The sequence below is a fragment of the Puntigrus tetrazona genome, chromosome 4, assembly GCF_018831695.1.
Source record: "Puntigrus tetrazona isolate hp1 chromosome 4, ASM1883169v1, whole genome shotgun sequence".
NCBI lineage: Eukaryota > Metazoa > Chordata > Actinopteri > Cypriniformes > Cyprinidae > Puntigrus > Puntigrus tetrazona.
In genome coordinates this window covers 13,616,816-13,635,036 of record NC_056702.1, presented here as the reverse complement: position 1 = coordinate 13,635,036, position 18,221 = coordinate 13,616,816, and the positions used below count along the sequence as shown (strand labels likewise).

Here is an 18,221-nt window from a genome sequence, read left to right as displayed (position 1 = left end):
CAGCTGAATCCTTTCAAAATGTCCTGCTTTTTAAGTCTTTTGTAGCCCCGGTGCATCAAGTAGAAGTTAGACTAGTAGACTAGTAGAAGACATTACATTACATTTGCAATGGGCTCATTTAGTGCATAAAAGTGTCAGATTTCAGATTTTTAAACATTTGTAATGTTCTCCATGTTCTATTCCAGTCATAAAATATGGGCTCATGTGATTTGAAAATCTTTTAGTTTTGATTTTATTAAAATGTTGAAAATGTTGTACTAGATAACATCAGCCATGTAATTTATCTTTAAAGATTAGTTATTTGAAAAAGTTAGTAATTAAACAGTAAGAATGTCTTGCGAGGAACTATGGTGTAACTTTATTCTTGCATACTTTGATAAACACTCCACAGGGTATAGCAGCAGCATAAAAACCAAATCAATAAGCACAGTGATATTCTATTACTGCTTTCCATTTCCAGCAGCAATTCCGAGTAGGAGAAAATAGACACTATTAGTTAACTGACCTCTTTTAGTGACCTTTGACCTGTGTTGATCCATAGCTCTGCATTCAATCTGATAAAGGCTCTATTACGTGTGGATACAACAAACCACTTATTCAGCCATTCCGAAAAGGACAGTAAATATATACCCAGACCACTCGTGTCGGTCTGGAATAAACAGAAACATGTTTAATAGCATGCAAATCTATCATACAGACAGGACTGGCTGTCTTTCTAACACACAATATAACATCCTGTGAAAATTAGAGCTAATAAACGTTGATTTATTCTGCCTTCAAGTTCTCCTAGAGTCAGGAAACTGTAAGAACAAGAAGTTTAGAGTAAAACTGGCCTTCATTTCTGAACAAAACATGTTAGCACTACTGCTACGAAACAAAGGTGAAAGGATGCGCTTTAGTGTGTATTGATGCCTTATTCGTGTTTTTTTTCAATGTTTTATCAAACAAGAATCTTAATTAGTAGGCTAATTTCATCAACATAAGCTAACTAGTTTAACATACAATCTAAAGATGATTATCACAGGGTCTCCTACGTCTCATAGACGCCAGCAATCTGACAGGACTTGAAGGCAGCATAACTCATCAGTGCAATAGTCTTTCTGCAGGCTAAACCAAGGTTAGCGTTAGCATAGTGGCCTTTGGTTGCGTGAAGGGCTTAAATTCAACACTCATCTGTTGGGTTAGATCACATCTTATTTGCTAGCCAGGGCACATTCGCTCAAGCATAATAAACTCTTCAAAACCAGGGTCATGCACAATTCATCTGGCTCCCTGTTTCTATCACCTCCACGCCAACTCCCTCAGGGGCCGAATGCAAGGCTACAAAAAGAGAAAGACTAAAAGTGAACTCCTGTCACTCAGTATTTCATAGAAAGGAAACTGGTGCTGATTCTTTCACCATTTTTGGGACTGGTTGTGCAATTCCCACCTATGTTTATTTTCGAGGCTAAGCTATACTGTTGGATTTTTGATAAAGGGGAATGATAGATCTATGTGACTGTGTAGCGTTTGATCTTTATAGGATTCTGTCATTATTTACACATCCTCACATCTCGTATTAAGGAGATATTTTTTTAAAAAGAATATCCACTATGCTTTATTACAGAAGCAGATCATAGACTTTTTTTTAGCTTGGTTCTCTTGCCCATTTTCTATGCTATGCTAAACACGAATTTAAAGTCATGATAACTCTTAATGATAACTCTTAATAAAAGAAGTCAAGATTAGCATGAGCAAGCAAAATTGGCACGGTGGCTTCAGGAAAAGCATTTTTATTTTATGTCAACTAACACTATATAACACTATCAGTTAGATTTTAAATAGGCTTTTGGTCTGTGGTCTATGATATTTTCAAATGCGACAGAGCATTAATCTTTAAGCACCATTCACTGGACATTTTATGTTAATCTGTTTTGGAGAAAACTGAATGCGCTGGACATTTTACTTTAAAAGTGCCATGAAACATCCAAGAAGCCACCTTATAAAATTTTTTAGAAACGTAACATGCATGTGGAAATAGGAATAAAATAACAATTATTGTGAGATAAGGTAATTCTTCTACACAAAATTATAATTTTATTTTATTTTTTACTATGAAACAACAACAGGTTTCGATATGAAGAAGATTAAATAATGACAGAATTCAGACTATTCCTTTACCTTAAACGCATGGAAACAAAAAAAAATGCAATATTCGTTAGGAAGGCTAGTCAGTTCATGTTTGTTCTGAACAGATTTTTAGAAGAGAGTGATACAAAATTTGTTGATGTCTGGGTTGTGCAGTAGAATTATATGAAGCACCTGGTGTCTGTCATAATAAATCATCACCATACATGGAAATAAAGACACAATGAGAAGAGGAAACAAAGATCAGATTGGGAGCTCCAAACAGCAGCGATATAATTATGAAACAATCATATAAGAAAACAGAGGAAATTGGACACACAGCTACTTATGACACTCCAATGGCGTTACGATAAATCCTACAGCTTAAAGTCAACATGAAATCAAATAAATACACATTTCTGGCATTTGTTGCCGCTGGAATTACTTCCTTTCCCAGGTATTATTACCATGGCTTTTAGGGGCAATAGCCAAATAGCTTTTTTTGGCAATGTTAGATTTGCTCTCGAGGGCGATTTTCATCTTTGGCCTCCAATTTTCCAATTCGAATTTATGTCTGGCTCCATTACTCCATCCACTTCCAGTTTTTTAGTTTTTCGTTAAATATGCTTCACTTTACACATGCTGTCACCAAGCCAGCAGAGGGAGCCCTGACCTCTGGGTGATCTGCATCCACTCCCTCTGCGACAACTTCCTGTCCCAGGACTATAAATACTGCAGCAAGCCACTCAACTGCAGGTTGCATTGTTTCGCCTGTCTCATAGTTAGATCATTCGTGGATTATAGTTTCTGGTTTTGACCCTGTCTGTTTACTGTTTCTCTGATCGTTTGCCGCCTGACCTGACCTCCGCCTGTCTCTGGATTTTGTTATTGCCTCGCCTCCTATATATCTGTTAGCCCTGTTCGACGCCTGCCTGCTATGACCATGCCTTCGTTTAATAAAAGCCTGCACATGGATCCGCACGCCTCAGACCGTTCATTCATGACACATGCTCAACACATTATGCCGCGAATGTAAAACGGGTGGTGAATTATGTTTCATGTTGACTTTAATTATGTTCATGACAATTATTATTCAAAACGGTTGGATTGTGGGAAGTTAGCATTTTTCAGAGCTAAATCATTGCTGCTTTATATGCTGATATATGATAGCTACATACAAGCAAAACGAAAATAAACAATTGATCGGTTTTCCATTCAGCTGATAAAATCAGACCAGACAAACATTCAGATTAAAGTGTTTTGTGCCAACGATGTGCATCTCAGTTGATGTTTCAAGTGTCACTTGGCTCTCGAAAAGCTTCAGACAAGAGTTTTAGGAGAGATAGTTTGATGGTGCTGAAGGGTGTCTCTTGGACGTTTTATATAGTTGTGAGTACTGATGAAGGAATAACACTACGTTATCATGTTATATTGTCATGTGATGACAGTAATGAAACATTCTGTCATCTTTTCACAGAATGTCAGACAAACACAGATTGCGTCCAAAGATGGTTGCTGGGATTAAATGGCCTTTTCACAAGGGCCTTATACGTTCCAAGTTGCTACATGAAGTTCAAGTACAAGCGTTAAAAGATCTCAGTCTTCCTTCAGGTGCTCTCTGAAATTCCTGAGCGTGAGAACAATAGCCATTCGCTGGCTGTGACTGGCTCTTTTTTCCGTCACTGAGCCATGATACGTTGCCAGATATTAAAGGTCCATTCACATGACTCATGTCAGGCCTCTAACGCAACCCTTTACGAACTTTGACCTTCAAAGGCAAAAGCAATTTTTCCGAAGTTTCTAGGTAGTAAATAGTGAATTAATGAAAGCCAGTGGAAGTGAACTTTAAACAGGATAAAAGTCCCACTGTTTATACCGCTACATAATGAAAAGATCGGTGGTATTTCAGCAATTTCACTACTCGGTCAGCACAATGACCAGCATATCATTAATCAAGACCCAAAATCCAGATTAAATGTTGACTATATTAGCTGGTTTAGTGCCATGTGCATCTAAATGAATGTAATTATTTCCATCACGTCAATTGTATATTTTAAGAGATCAAGGAAGCTGTAATTTAGCCAAAATTATGATTGAAACATGGGGAAGAGTGTCATAACTTGTCAGCCAAATGGATTAAATTGAGTCCACCGAATCGCAGTGGAAAAGCAATGATGTACTGTAAAGTACCCCATATTGTGTAAGTAAGCTGGGATTGTGGCATAAAAACGTTCGATACTATTTTTTGGCAATATCGGTGCCAACGTACTAAAACAATAAAGACATAAAGACAGCACATGCAAATAAATACCCCCTACACACAATGTAAAGGTATGCCTTTTGATTACTATTTTTACAATGTTTCTCATCTCTCTTCTTTTATTTTTTTTTGCATCCACACTGCTCGCATGGAGATAAATCACGCGAATTGTCCGGTAATTGCTGGTTATTTTGAAATAAGATCAGCAGCAAATGAGGTCAAAATTGAAATCATCTTAATTTTGAGTCCCGTTGTAACATTTGACCCGTGCACCAACTCTGAGTCATGTGAAAGAGCCTCAATACTTTTACATTCTTAATTTACGCACATATATCCACTAAAAGGAGTGACATAAAAGACATTTTCAAAGACAGATGATAATTAGGAAGTAATTCACATTTCACAGGAATACAACATCGGCCACGTAAGAGGTGGGGGAAGAAACAGTTTGTGGCTAATGGTACAGCTTAAAAGGTTTTTTTTTTTTTAAATGTCTGTGTAGAGGGAATCTAAATGATCGTTGATATAAGCATAAATGTTTGCTCTAGCCCTAAGCGTTCAACAGTGCAAAAAGTCCACGGTGGAGGGAGTCCTCATTTTGGCACGGATATCATTTTCCAGTCAAAAGCATACGCACGCGCACACACACACACACTAAACAGACTCGTCAGTAGGATAACAACAGCCAAAAAGAGTGATTTTACACATAAAACCAGCTCCCACACAAAAGCGAGTGTCGGTGGAATTGAAACGGATGTTGTCAGGTGCCACGTTTTTTTTTTTTTTGTGAAATCATTTTGCCTATAACAAAATGCACCAGAGAAATCCTGTCAAGAACAAGTACTCAACGATATAACCTCAGAGAGTGTCCAGAAAGACGAAAACTGTTATAGAAATTTGTTAAAACTACATAACGTTTCAAAATACACAGCAATTAGGTAAATCGTATTTTCTTATTGGTTGTTTCACGTATCTGCAAAGTCAATAAATGTCTCTTACCTTAAATATATGCATATAGATAGCATTTTTTCATTATATTTCTTTCATGTATATACATATGTAGATAAATACTGTCAAAAGTGCGCCTGGAGTGTTTTATAGTTATCGGTTTGGACTCTACATCAGGCTACGAGAGCCGCTTGGGGTCCTCTGCAGTGCAAGGCGAGGATCTGGGGGTATATACTGGTGGGGGTGGTTATACGGTGGTGGAGGTGGAGGCAAAGGCGGTTGTGAACCGTCGTTGTTGCCCCCCTGGTTGCCTCCTCCGTCGGGTGAGCGCACTGGTGTGGAGACGACAGACTGGATGAGCTGGTGATGAGTGGGGCTCTGGCTGAGGAACGCCTCCATGCGTCCGTGACCGCCTTTGTCCAAAACGATGACCTTGACGATTTGCTGGCACTGGATGAGGGTGTCGGGTCGTATCTCGGCCAGGGCCACGGGCTGGTAGGAGTGTGAGGGTGTGGGGCTGGCACGTTGCAACGGAGGCTGCTGGAAGAGCTCCCTCTGGTGGTTGAGAAGGGCGGCGCTCTCAGGGCTCGGCGGTGCTGCGTTGAGCTGGTACGTCTGAAGCCTGTTGTGAATTGACACCTAGTTTAGAAAACAGTCAGAGATAGCATCATATGTTATAAGACTGTTCTCCTTCTACCGCCATCAGCCCTCCGGTGAACACACATCACAATAGACATGCGCAAAGTGTTGCGTGTGGACGTGGCACAAGGGGTTTTGCTCGGTGTCTTGCGACTCGGACAGAGGGTGGGAAGCTGGAATCGGGGGATGCAGACGCGGAGGGTTTCGGGGACTGTGTGTTCGTGTCTATAAGGTGCGTGGTGGTTATTAAGAGGACACTGAGGGCCCCTGTGTCTCCCTTGGAAACCACTAGAGCGTTATGGGGATAGAGCATGAAGGACACTTCGGGGAAGAAGGGGGACAAGAAAGGGTGGGACAGGTTAAACAATGGGAAGGGGGTAGTTGGACAACTACAGACGACGCACATCCGAATGCATGCCATCAATATTTCTCATAAGGTTCGGGACTTAAAAGGTCTAGTTCACCCAAAAATGAAAATTATGGCATTAATCACTCACCCTTGCGTCGTTGTAAACCCGTAAGACCTTTGTTCATTTTTGGAAAACACATTAAGATATTTTTGATGACATCTAACCCTCCATAGACAGCAACACAACTGAAATATGTTCCTAGACCCAGAAATGTAGTCGATAAAACATCGATAAAACAGTCCATGCGACTCAACTGCAAAAATGTTCTTACTATATTTCTGGGTCTGAGAAAATTTCAGTTGTGATGCTGTCTATGCAAAGCTCTCGGATTTCATCAACAATGTCTTAATTTGTATTACAAAGATGAACAGGGTAAACAGTAACAACCGAATTTTCATTTTGGGGTGAACTATCCCTTCAAACAGTAGTTTGTCTGGACTTGCAAACAACTCCCTCTCTCTTCCTAATCATCTCCTGGGCTCTCATAATGGCACATACCCACAATTGTCTGTGGGATACTTCCACCGCCACTGGGATTGATGTCTTTGAGGAGTGATGAATATAGTTCATAGTTCAAAGTGAGTCAATCTAGCTCGGTCTCAGGATAGATGCTGACACTTGAGGGCTGGCTCGATGGCTAAAGCGAGGGCACTTTGCTCTGAATCAATCTTCTTGACTGTTGGAGATAGGGCATGAATTGACTGACGGTGCACCACTTTGTCTGATAACGGAGTGTGTGGAGGGATTTCAGTTAGGTTGTAGAATTAGTCGGCGATAGCATAAGATTCTAGTACGGCAACGAAGTGCAACAGCCCGGTTCTGGAAGTAAAAACATCATTTGCAAAATGGACTACTTTGTGTTTTGAAGTAGTTAATCCTAAAAGTTATTTTTGCAGATGACCTTACCGCATATTTACTTGTAGGAGTTTCCCTTTCGGATGAAACATTTATGGTCTAAATAAATCACGTTTAGTGATTCGCTAAGATTTGTGGATGTTAATTTACTGTTATTGGTAAGAAAATGATTTTTACCTTTATCCTTTCGTCCACTTGTCAACTACTTGTTTTGCTTCAAATTAAAACTTTGTAATGTTGTGATTTACCTGGTTTGCTTCGTTCATTGGCTTACAAAGCTTTAATGAAGAACTTTAAAAGCCGCTTTGGGAAAAGATGCTTCCGTAACCAGTTCTGTTGATGAGGCTATTTTTTATTTTAGTTTTCATAATAAAGCTGTGAACTGTTAAACGTATGTAAAAGTAAGTAGGCTGAAGCTCAGCGACCCTCCGACTTCATCTGCCATTTTTTCTCTCTCTCCTCAACATTTCTGTCCGTCTCAGCACACTTTTCATGTCCGTCTCCAGCCTTGCGTCCCCCGTCCGGCTAACGTGTGCCAATCACTGCCATCGTAACAGCTAAAACACATTTTGAAATGTTTCATGGCAACGCTGCCGTGTTTAAACTGGCAGGTGGCTCGGACACAGCAGCTGGACACCTTGATTCCCTCTCTCTTTTTCCCCCTCCTGCTCCTTCAGGATATAGCTGGCGTTTCCTCTGACCCCTCTGCTGCCTTCGATGTGTTCCGACAGCCCGTGCCCTTCAGGGGTTCGCAGGGTGCTGACATTTACATGTGGCATGATTAAGGTGAGGGTTTTCAGTGCCAGACAGGAAGTCGCTGCCACTCTGATCATGTTCAGGCTAAGAGCAGCCCACTAATGTGCTACATCTAATGCTTGCAGAACTGAAATCTGCCTGCTAAACAAACATGCAGGCAGGGGTGCTGGATTCGGAAACAAATAAGATTTTCTTTGTAACACTTTATCCTTAGTGCTAACTAGTTGCTTATCGGCATGCATGCTAGTTCTTACAAAGCACATATCAATGCCTTATACTGCTATAGCAGTAGTATTAGTAATAATAATATATATTTAGTGCTGTTAAATGACTTATTTTGATTGATCGCATCCGGAATAAAAATTTGTGGTTCTATAACATGTGTTTGTGCGGTGTATATTTATTATGCATATATAAATACACACATATTCACGTATACATTTGAGAAAAATGTTACGTTTATATTTAATATATGTTATATACATGTTACGAACCATACACTGGTTCGTGTGTATGTTCTTTTTTTTTTCTCTCTCTCTCTGTTCTGTCACTTTTAGTGTTTTCTAGGTACCGCCTACTCTCGGAAATCTGTTGGCTGGTGTGGCTGTCAATCATCGTTGGTCACTTGTGACGTCGTGTGATCTCTGCCAATTGCGATCTGCCTGGAGACCTTTAAAAGTGGAAGCGGCAACTGGAAGATGGCTGAGTTTGTTTGTGACTTGGCGTGTGACTGGTTTAGTTGATACTACTGTTATTGCTTACGAGACTAGAGTGTGGTTTGACACGGGAGAAGTGGAACAGTTTAGTAAGTCACGTGACATACACATCTTGCACGTAGGAGTTAATTCTCTGTATTAGATTCACTAGATAGTGAAGTGCGCTAAATGTGTATTTTTGTGTTTGGTAGTTAGAGTAAGCTTAGGGCGCATTTGCGCTGAAGATTTCTTTTCCATTGTTTGTTTGTTTTCTTATTTAGAGGATTTGGCGGAGACAGTGGGGATCTTTTTGTTATATTTATTTCTTTGATTTGGTTTAGCGCTACTTTCAGTTCCTCTTATGTATATAATTTCATGTTGTTTGTTACCGTGTGTCCTTAGATGTTGTAAATAAGCATGGTTTTGGGAGCAATAAATCTTTTTGCGGTGCTAAATATGATGTCTTGCGCTTCTCTTGCCACTTCTACCTGAAGCTTCTTCTTTTGGTCATCTCAATGTTACTCCTTTTAAATTCCTAGACAAAAATTCCATCTAAGGTCGTAACAATACAGTTTAGGAATACAAATGTGAATGTATACATATAAATTCATGTCCATATTTTCAAAATATAAGCTGTATGTGTTAAATATATGCAATAAAATAAATACACACACAATTAAATAAATGCACACGCGTATTGTATTAACAGAGATTAATAATTTTAATTGTTTTAACACAAAATAATAATGATAATAATTGTTGTCATGCAGTTTATATTTTGCAAAAACTAAATAAAGACTATAAAGTGATGAAAGAAAGATTTAAATTTTGGTTTTAGTGTTTTTTTAGTTTTTCACGTTTTAGTTACTATAGTATGTACTCAAGTTATGAAGTAGTATTTATTTTAGTATATTTGTAGTTTAAGTTATATAATATGTTAAATAATAGGCTTTTGCCATTATTATTATTACTTGTTATATCTATATTTAGCTTTCTATTTTACTCATAACTTTAGTATTTCAACTTTTGATTGTACTTTTCTTGTCAATTACACTTTTTTTTGTTTAAGTTTGTCATTTTACATTAATATTTTACCTCATTTTAAAAATGGATTAATAATAGTTTTAGTCATCGATAGCAATGTCATTCTGTGTTTTTACACAAACTGCACGATTTCCGGTTGCCCCAGATGAAATCTGTAACGGTGGCTTACAGTATCATACAGTAAAAGAGATTCAAAGACCACCCATCAAAATAAAATATTAGCAAATATAAGTAGACAGTCTACTCCACTCCATACTCTACAGACAGCTAGTTGATATGCAGCTGCAAAGTGGGCAATCAAAATTTTAACTTCCTCTTTCATAGCTTCATCTTATGCTAAAACCGTGCAGCCTGTAGAAGGTTTAAGATAAAAGCCGTCATACAACGTCCTCTTCTTCTTATTATAATTTTATTAGAATCTTAAGGATTCCTGAATTTGATCCAGCGTCAGTTTGGGCCATCAATACTGAAATATCCGTGTAAGGCTGCTGCATCCCCACAACTTTTTTTTTTTTCACTCCATGAGCTCTATTTAGGTTCTAAGGCTTGTGGGCATGTGAAATGAGAGCTGCCATGTCTCGCACAGAAGCAAGTGCGTCTGTTTAAACGGAGTGCCCCGACACAGTGCCTCTTTGATGCCTTGTCCTTGAATTCCCTCACGCGCGCAAAACACGGCGTTACCTCATGATGCTAATCGCGCGGCCCTCTGGGTAATGTATTTTATGTAGGGATGCTGCATCGGATTAACGTTAGAGATCACTGGGGCTTGTTCTTGTGGTTGCCACAGAGAAAACTCTGAACGCTTGCTACCTGTGATTGCAAATGAAAGAATTTATTTACTTATTGCTTTTTGCCTTCTCTTTTGAAACAACAGAAGTGCACTTAATACATATGCACTTTATGGAAATATATATATATATATATATATATATATATATATATTCAATTTTTCCAAGTATATAATTTACATATATAATTTACATTAATTGCAAAAAGTCTGCTTTTTTTTTTGAACGCTCAATGCAACGTTAAGGACATTTGCATATATATATTTATTTATTTATTAAAGTTCTGTTCTTAAAACAACTGCTTGATGTCATGTTCCAATCCATTATGTTTTCACATTAATAATAAAATAAAATAAAATTAAATTAAATTAAATTAAATTAAATTAAATTAAATTAATAATGACACTTTAGTATGATTGCAATATTGCCACTGTAGTGTTTAGGATTATTTATTAATCCATCAAGTTCCTTTTAAACTTGATATGGAGGCAATATGGTGAGCACAGCATACATATATGCATTGATTACCAATTATAGGAACTGTATTTAAAGACTTTCATGTAATATTTATATTTTATTTCCGGTTTATTTAAAATTGTGAAAATGATTTTTAATAGTTGTACTTTTAAACAGTAACAACTCATTATAGGCATGCATTAATAAAAAAAAAAAAGCATTCTAAGCTTACATAACTTGTATTTCTATCCGCGATTCCCTTCTATTTTTTTCCTCTTACTGTTTCCGATCAGCTGCGAGGTAAAACATTTTTGCTTCTATAATTCTCTTAATATTCTCCTCCACACTGCAGAGTTAATTTAACAGAAGAGGACAACAGTGCGCAGATGAGTTTCACCTCCAGGGGGCTGCTGTCGACTTTGGGTTTGGCGGCGATAACGATTCGAATGACTTTAGGGGAAGTGGAAGGTCGTCTGGTCGAGGACGCTGCGTTTCTTTCGCTGCAGCGGGAACATATGGCTGTTGTAGCTTGTTAATTCCTGTTCACTAGCTTTATGTGTTTAAGCTACTGACGGATGCTAGGGGTCTGTAGGGACTTACCTGCGAGAACACTGAGCTCTTACCTCTACTGCATTGTGTCCGCTCTGTGACGTGTTCATTTCCTGTTTGCCTGAGCAAAGAAAAGAGTACAGATCAGCCTAGAGACGAAAATACGGGAGAGTACGTGCAGCGGATGATTATGTTTGTGAAATCACTTACACGCGAAACTGCAACCTGGTCTCGTAATAATATCTACGTAACATGCACTTTTTGTGAAACGCGTTTCGAAAAGAAACGTCCACCGAGCGGCGCTAAAACATTCAATGCTAACATTCAAAAGCATCAGTTTTCAAATCTCCATCATGTTTATGTTGATATTCTTCAAGCGCGCGCGAAAATGTCGCTTTGTTAATCGAAACCAGGCGTCGAATCGACTGAAAGGCATTTTGAGTTTTACTACCTCAACTGTTAACTTCCTTTGGAAACCGCAGTGATATGTACTTGCCGCTACGTATTTATTTTCTCCCTAAAAAGCGCGCCCAAGTAGCAAAATGCTTATTTCTTGGGGGAAATAAAAGCTGGAAAAGTAAATTAGCATTTGGATGTTGAGCAGCAATCTCATTGGCTGAAAACGAAAAAGAACCAATGAGCTGTGCCCTGTGACGACTGAGTTTTAATTTGGGTTTTTTCAGATTCAACATCATAACTTGAATAGATTCATGGTATAAATGAAAATGCTTTAGCTAACAAATAACTAAATAATGCACTTCACCCAAATTCTCTGTATTGCTTGGCACTGAACGTTTGGTAATTTGATATTTACTGATAAAAACTGCTTGATAATGTACCTAGATACTGAACTGAAATCACGTGAGCAGATAAATGCGTTTCTGACTTCTATTGTACCTGAAGGAGAACCTTGTCTTCCCCTCAACTCAAGCTGGGTCCCGTTGTTCTTAATGGAGTGGGTTTTGGCTCCCTGTTGTTTTTCCAACTCCCCTAAAAAGAGTATAAAGAGACCAGGAGAGGTTTAAGTCTATACCACACACACACACACACACACACACACACATATATATATAACAGCATGCTTACATCCTCTAAACCTTGAGTCGTCCGTCTCTAAACAGCAGAGCTCCAAATCACCGTACTTACACTCGGGCTTGATGATAATTGCCTGTCATTTCTAATCAGGCTACAAAAGAGCTTTTCCCTCTTCCCAAAGAATTGTAAGAAAGCTCTGGCTCTACATCAGGACACTTTTAGGGGAAATATGCCTCCTGATTTAATGAAGCCATAAGAAAGGAACAAGCCTTGATAAAAAAAAAAACCTGTGAATGCACAAAGAATAGCTGACAACCGATCACGCCGGATACTAAAACACAGCGTGCTACTTAATCAAACATATTTATTACAGTAGTCATTTCAAGGATAAAAGGAGGGGAAATGCGTCCTGCTTTTTTATTTATAACTGAAAGGGTGTGCATTCAAATGGGAAGAAAATATATATATAAAAAAAAAAAATAATAATAATAATGTTGTTCATGCTGAAACAAAAACGATTTTCGAAAGCTTGACAGCAAAGTCAAAAGCAATATAATTAGGCCTTTTTTTTTATTTACAGCATACGTTTAGCATGATTAAATAAAACAATGCAATAAAGATAATATATTTTTTTCCCTCTGTTTTATTTATTGTTTTATTCACTCATTTGCTATTTATTTAGCAATTTTTTATGATCTTAAAATACTGATTTGCTTTCGTGTTGATTCATGATTTTAATTTTAACGATAATAATGGTGTTCATAATCACCTAATTGTACAAAGTTTAAGGTATTGTCTTGGTTGACTCGTCTGTGTATGTGCGCTTAATTAAAAGTAATTATCTCAGGGCCTGCTAATTTAATTAGGCATCATTATAGGTTATATAAAAATTATTATTATTACCATTACATAAACCATTAGCGATGCCAAATAGCATCGTCAAATACGGATAAACAATTACAGTCATTATTATACCGTTAAATAATACTGTTAATATTTTTTATTTTATTCTAAATATATTCTCCCGTTTATTTCACATTTCCGTCATTTAGAAAGAGTCGATTTGAAGGCATTAATCCGCAGCAAGTCCTCCGAGGACCTCACTTCAACACGCATTAACTGCAAATGAGGATCGTCTTTATTTGCAATTCCAAAATAAAGACAAAAGACGTGAAATGCGAGTAAAAGCACCGGCGCACAAAGGTATCTATTCACGCTTGGACTGTAAAGAGAAGCTCCTTTATGTGGAAAAGAAAAGATGCGCGGCGGTGTAGATGACAGCTCTCAGTTCACCAACAGCTGTATCCCCTGAAAGAGAGCAAAAGGTGCTTATCTCTCTTTTCCCGGCGAAACTGCTGACACAGATACACACACGGCACAAGGCTTCCCATGGACCCTTGCTCTCTCTAGCTCAGAAATGTAATGAAAACCAACCCCCGGCCTCGGCAGAACGCGCGCTTTGATGTCCGCTGGCACTCGGTCCTCTCTCTCTTTCTGTCTCTTTTTTTGTTGTTCTCCCTCATGGAAACCAAAAGACATTTCTCTGTTCCTGCTTCCGTGTCTTTCCTACTCAGTTCCTTCAGGGGATATCCGAAAGCCTGACAAGCGTTTATTATGGAACACCAAAACAGCTCGGTGAGAGTCCTAAAGGACGAACGCAAACATGTACGCAAAGTGCAAAGTAAATAAAATTACATATTAAAAATGATCAAGTCATCCTCTCTGCTCTCGAACGCTGGGGGCGTGTCCTCTCGAGGCGCTGAAACCACGCCCACTCACGGCTAAGCTGCTCTTTCTCTCTCAACTGTCTCAACCGCAGCTCGATTTAAATAAGGAGACAGAGCTCAGCTGTTTTTGTAAATTATGGCGACCACGTGACGAGACGAAGGCGTAGCTAGATAGCAAACTGTAGGCTGTAGTACGTAAGCATCGATTTAGACCCACCCCGATAAATCCCGATCACGAAAACGGTGAAAAAACGGTATAACTCTACTGCAAAGTATTGTATAGTTCAAAGCCATTGTAACATGTCTCAGCAATGCATTTCTAACATTTATAATGTGTTTGCAAACTATTTTCAAAAGTATTTGATCTAACATTTTTAACAGATTTAATGCATGCTTTAATATTGATTTTTATTTTTATTTTTTTTTAATTAGAAATAGTTACTGAGCCGTAACTTTGAAACGGTAGTGGGTTAAATTAACTATAATGCATTATGTTTAAATGGCTATGGTCTAATGACTAATAATGCAGTGCTGTAATACAGTAGAAGTAATTGTAGTTTTCTGCCCATTAATGTCACACCCTTAACAACTTTTTTAGCAATTTAAACAGTTAAAAAAAAAAAAAAAAAAAAAAACGCTTAATTAATCATAGGTATCTCAGCATCTGTTTCCCTGCAGCTGCCCAAAACTGGTTTACTTCTGTTAACTCAGCATTACACGGTTACCATGGAAACACTGTTCGATATTCAAAAGATGAGTGCCGATTCACATCACGAGGCCAGAAAAAAAAAAGTTATCTTTTCACTTGATTGCTTACTAGCTCAACTCTAAAGAATCCGTGGTATGTTTTTTCTCTATAGATATGGCTCAGATCGTTCCTTCAAAAAAAAAGTCTATATAGTCTATGACTATTAACTATAAAGAAAAAGGTTTTCGGGCAGGCGAAAACCGTTTGCTTGGAAAAGCAAGGACAGACCGCATGTTGCGCGGCATCATTCTTGTCTGCTGCACAGATTATGTGGGATAAGCTATGCATTATGCATGAACACATCTGTATTCTCTCACGTCCTACTCACATTCAATGCGTATCTGTTCCATCTCTGACACCTCGGCGATGGACTCCTTCAGGTCCTCTACGAACTTGAGCAGCTCCTCTGCGCTCTGAGCACAGAAATTCAACACCTGCTTCTTATCAGAGCCCGAACACGGAGACACAATAGTGATGGCGTGAGGATAGTCTGAAACAAAAAACGGCAAATGAAAACATCGCATTAACAAAAAATAAGCTTTATGTTGTTATTCACTGACAACCTTGACAATCGCTGACGGTTCCAGGTTCTAAAGTATCTTTATGAAACAAATTGTTATCGCTTTTTAGCATCGTTTCCATTATGTTTTAAATAGTCGTGAAATTGTAAAGATTAAAGAAAGACTCACTTAAAACAATAGCCTAAATTGTTATTTGGCTTTTTCTGATAAGTTATCCCACATAGCTCAAGTGATTTTATTAGAACGAACATTGGATAAAAAATTATGGGAAGATGGTTAAAGGTGGCTTACATAATTGTGGCATATGATACACCTTTATAACACATTTATTACATATTAATTACAGCTTTATAACACATTTATAACACGACTTCTCATTTCTTGCCGTATTTGCGGCCTTACAAGCTCCATCACTGGAGCGACTGTCTACTCAGCAAATATTTAGCGTCTTTTATCGTCATGGTCATGGCTGGAAACATGTTTGTTTTTGTGTTGATTTACACGTTTGTGTCTTTCTTATCACGTCCAGTCTGTTCAGTCAATCATCCCAGAATCAAGAGGGGCGAAATACAAGTGTGAGCCATAACACTCTCATCTCGCTTAATTACAGCACAGCTGCCATGAATGTTTGCGTGTGTGTGTGTGTGTGTGTGTGTGAAAGCAAAAGAGCGGGAGGAAAAGAGAAATGCTTGTGGCCACCTTAATTGGAAAATTAGGGGGTGCCTGTCATCTTCATTTATCATGTGGAAGTCTTTCTGTTGGAAGGAAATCAGTGAAGTGGGTGTTTGAAAGGCACATAATTGTCTCTACCTCATATGAAGTTTTTCTTCACTCCATAGTGATCAGGTTACCTACACTACCCTACAAAGTTAAAACACAGTACTGCACAAAATGTCTTCCAAGTTTATACAGTAATTTGGATTTTGAATGATCTGACCTTTTGTATTTTTCATATTTTTCATTCACTCGTACGATGTATTATAGTTAATACATGTAAGATCGCATACGGTGGCATAATTGCATTCTAAACGTAATGCATTGCATTTATTCATTCGTCTCAATTTTACTTTTACTTAGTGGTTTGCTAGCAAAGAATTTCAGAACGCGTTTTTTAAGCATCACACAATTAGTCACAAGCTTGTTAGAAACAAAGAAAAGCATAAAAAGTTTAAAAGCCATTTAAATGTTGCAGATGTCAAAATATACCAGTTTGCAAATAATGCACTTTTGGTAAAATTATTTTGAGGTGATAGACGTGTTTTAGAAACAACTGCATGGCAGCAAGTGCTCATGTCAGTTGAACTTTGATGAGTTATGTTTTTGTCCAAACTTTCCCCAAATAAAAAAAAAAACAGTGTGATCTTACATTCGTTTTCAAACAGGTGGAACTGCATGCCCAGCAGACCCATGGCCTTGCAAAAGGTGTACGCAGCCGAACTCTTCTTCTTTGGACACAATTTTAAAATCTGTGAAGGAAGGACGTAGAAATGCCAATTAGATTCAATTGCGCTTATTAGAGCAAAACAGTAAAAAATGGTAAACACGAGCTCTGTTCCAAATCCTGATGAACCATAGTTACTTCTAAGGCAGCATGCTAACTGAGATGCGATACCTTATACGTGATTTGGAACGATCCATATTAGCAGCTTATGATGTATGTTAGCATGTTGCTAAGCTAGCTAAAATGATAGTTTTCAATACACTTCAGGTGTGTCCCAAATTGGGTACTTATGCACTATCCTGTGCGATTTTGTAGTACAAATATGAGTAGTGCGTTCGTGTTATAAACTCCTAAAACCTGGATGATGTCCTTAAATAACCGGCAACAAAAGTGGGAAATGTTGGACGTTTCATGTAATGAAGTGTCGGAGCTAATGTCGAGAAGGGGGAGTGGCTATCGGACTCTTTAAAATAACCTTTTAAAATTCGTACGCTACATGGTTGATTACGCACTGCGTAAGTTTGTTTCTGCTTCCTTGCATTTGAGTGGCAATCATTCTTCCTTTTTGCAACATTAAATTAATCCAGGAATCGAATTCTCAGCTGACGTTCTCAATTCAACGTTGAATGACACACTTCAACCCTGCTATCTGTCTTTCGGCGATAGAGATGTAAGTGTTTTAGTGTACGTGACAAATAGAAGGACACACAGATTAGTGTAGTGTCGAGAGTCTACTTGCCAGCCTCCCCACTGGTTTACTCAAAATACCACTATATCGAACCTATATTTTATTCTGTCACAAATCTAAGAAAAGCTAGAGGCCCTCGTGATGAAGAAGAGTCACGGGGGCCGACTCATATCTCAACACAATTATTTCTAATTTCTAATTCTAAAAAATCTCTGAGCAAAGTCAGAAGAATCAATATTGCCATAAAAAGGTAATAATGAGTAATTGCTCGACATTGACTGGATATTTGGATTTTATATGCTTCTCCGTTTTCCATTTCATATACAGTGTTTAATTCCTCAAATGTCATTTATATTTTTTAACAGCCTTATTTCACCCAATTTCACCTATGACTCTAATAGGAAAAGTGTGTTTTGTGGTTTTCACGTCTCTTTTTGTATGGCCAGATTAACATGAGCACTTGCAATAATGAGAATAGTTTAATACACAGCTTTGATAGCCTTTCAGTCTAATGCCCTCCATTAATTATAACGGACATTTAATCTCTGATTAATT

The 18,221-nt window shown here is 38.1% G+C and overlaps 1 protein-coding gene across 3 annotated transcripts in view; it reads right to left on the bottom strand.

Moving 5' to 3' along the window:
• Positions 1-2,978: 2,978 nt before the first annotated feature.
• The window catches only part of iqsec3a (IQ motif and Sec7 domain ArfGEF 3a), a 96,935-nt gene continuing 81,692 nt past the window's right edge, over positions 2,979-18,221 (bottom strand). For 2 of the 3 annotated variants that reach the window (XM_043237861.1, XM_043237862.1), the window contains exons 10-14: positions 16,904-17,003; positions 15,345-15,506; positions 12,404-12,496; positions 11,581-11,627; positions 2,979-5,953 (exon numbers count right to left, since the gene is read on the bottom strand). In XM_043237861.1, coding sequence (XP_043093796.1) covers positions 5,483-5,953; positions 11,581-11,627; positions 12,404-12,496; positions 15,345-15,506; positions 16,904-17,003 — 873 coding nt within the window. In that variant the 3' untranslated portion in view covers positions 2,979-5,482. The remainder of the gene's footprint in view (positions 5,954-11,580; positions 11,628-12,403; positions 12,497-15,344; positions 15,507-16,903; positions 17,004-18,221) is intronic. The other variant, XM_043237863.1, reaches the window with a different exon arrangement.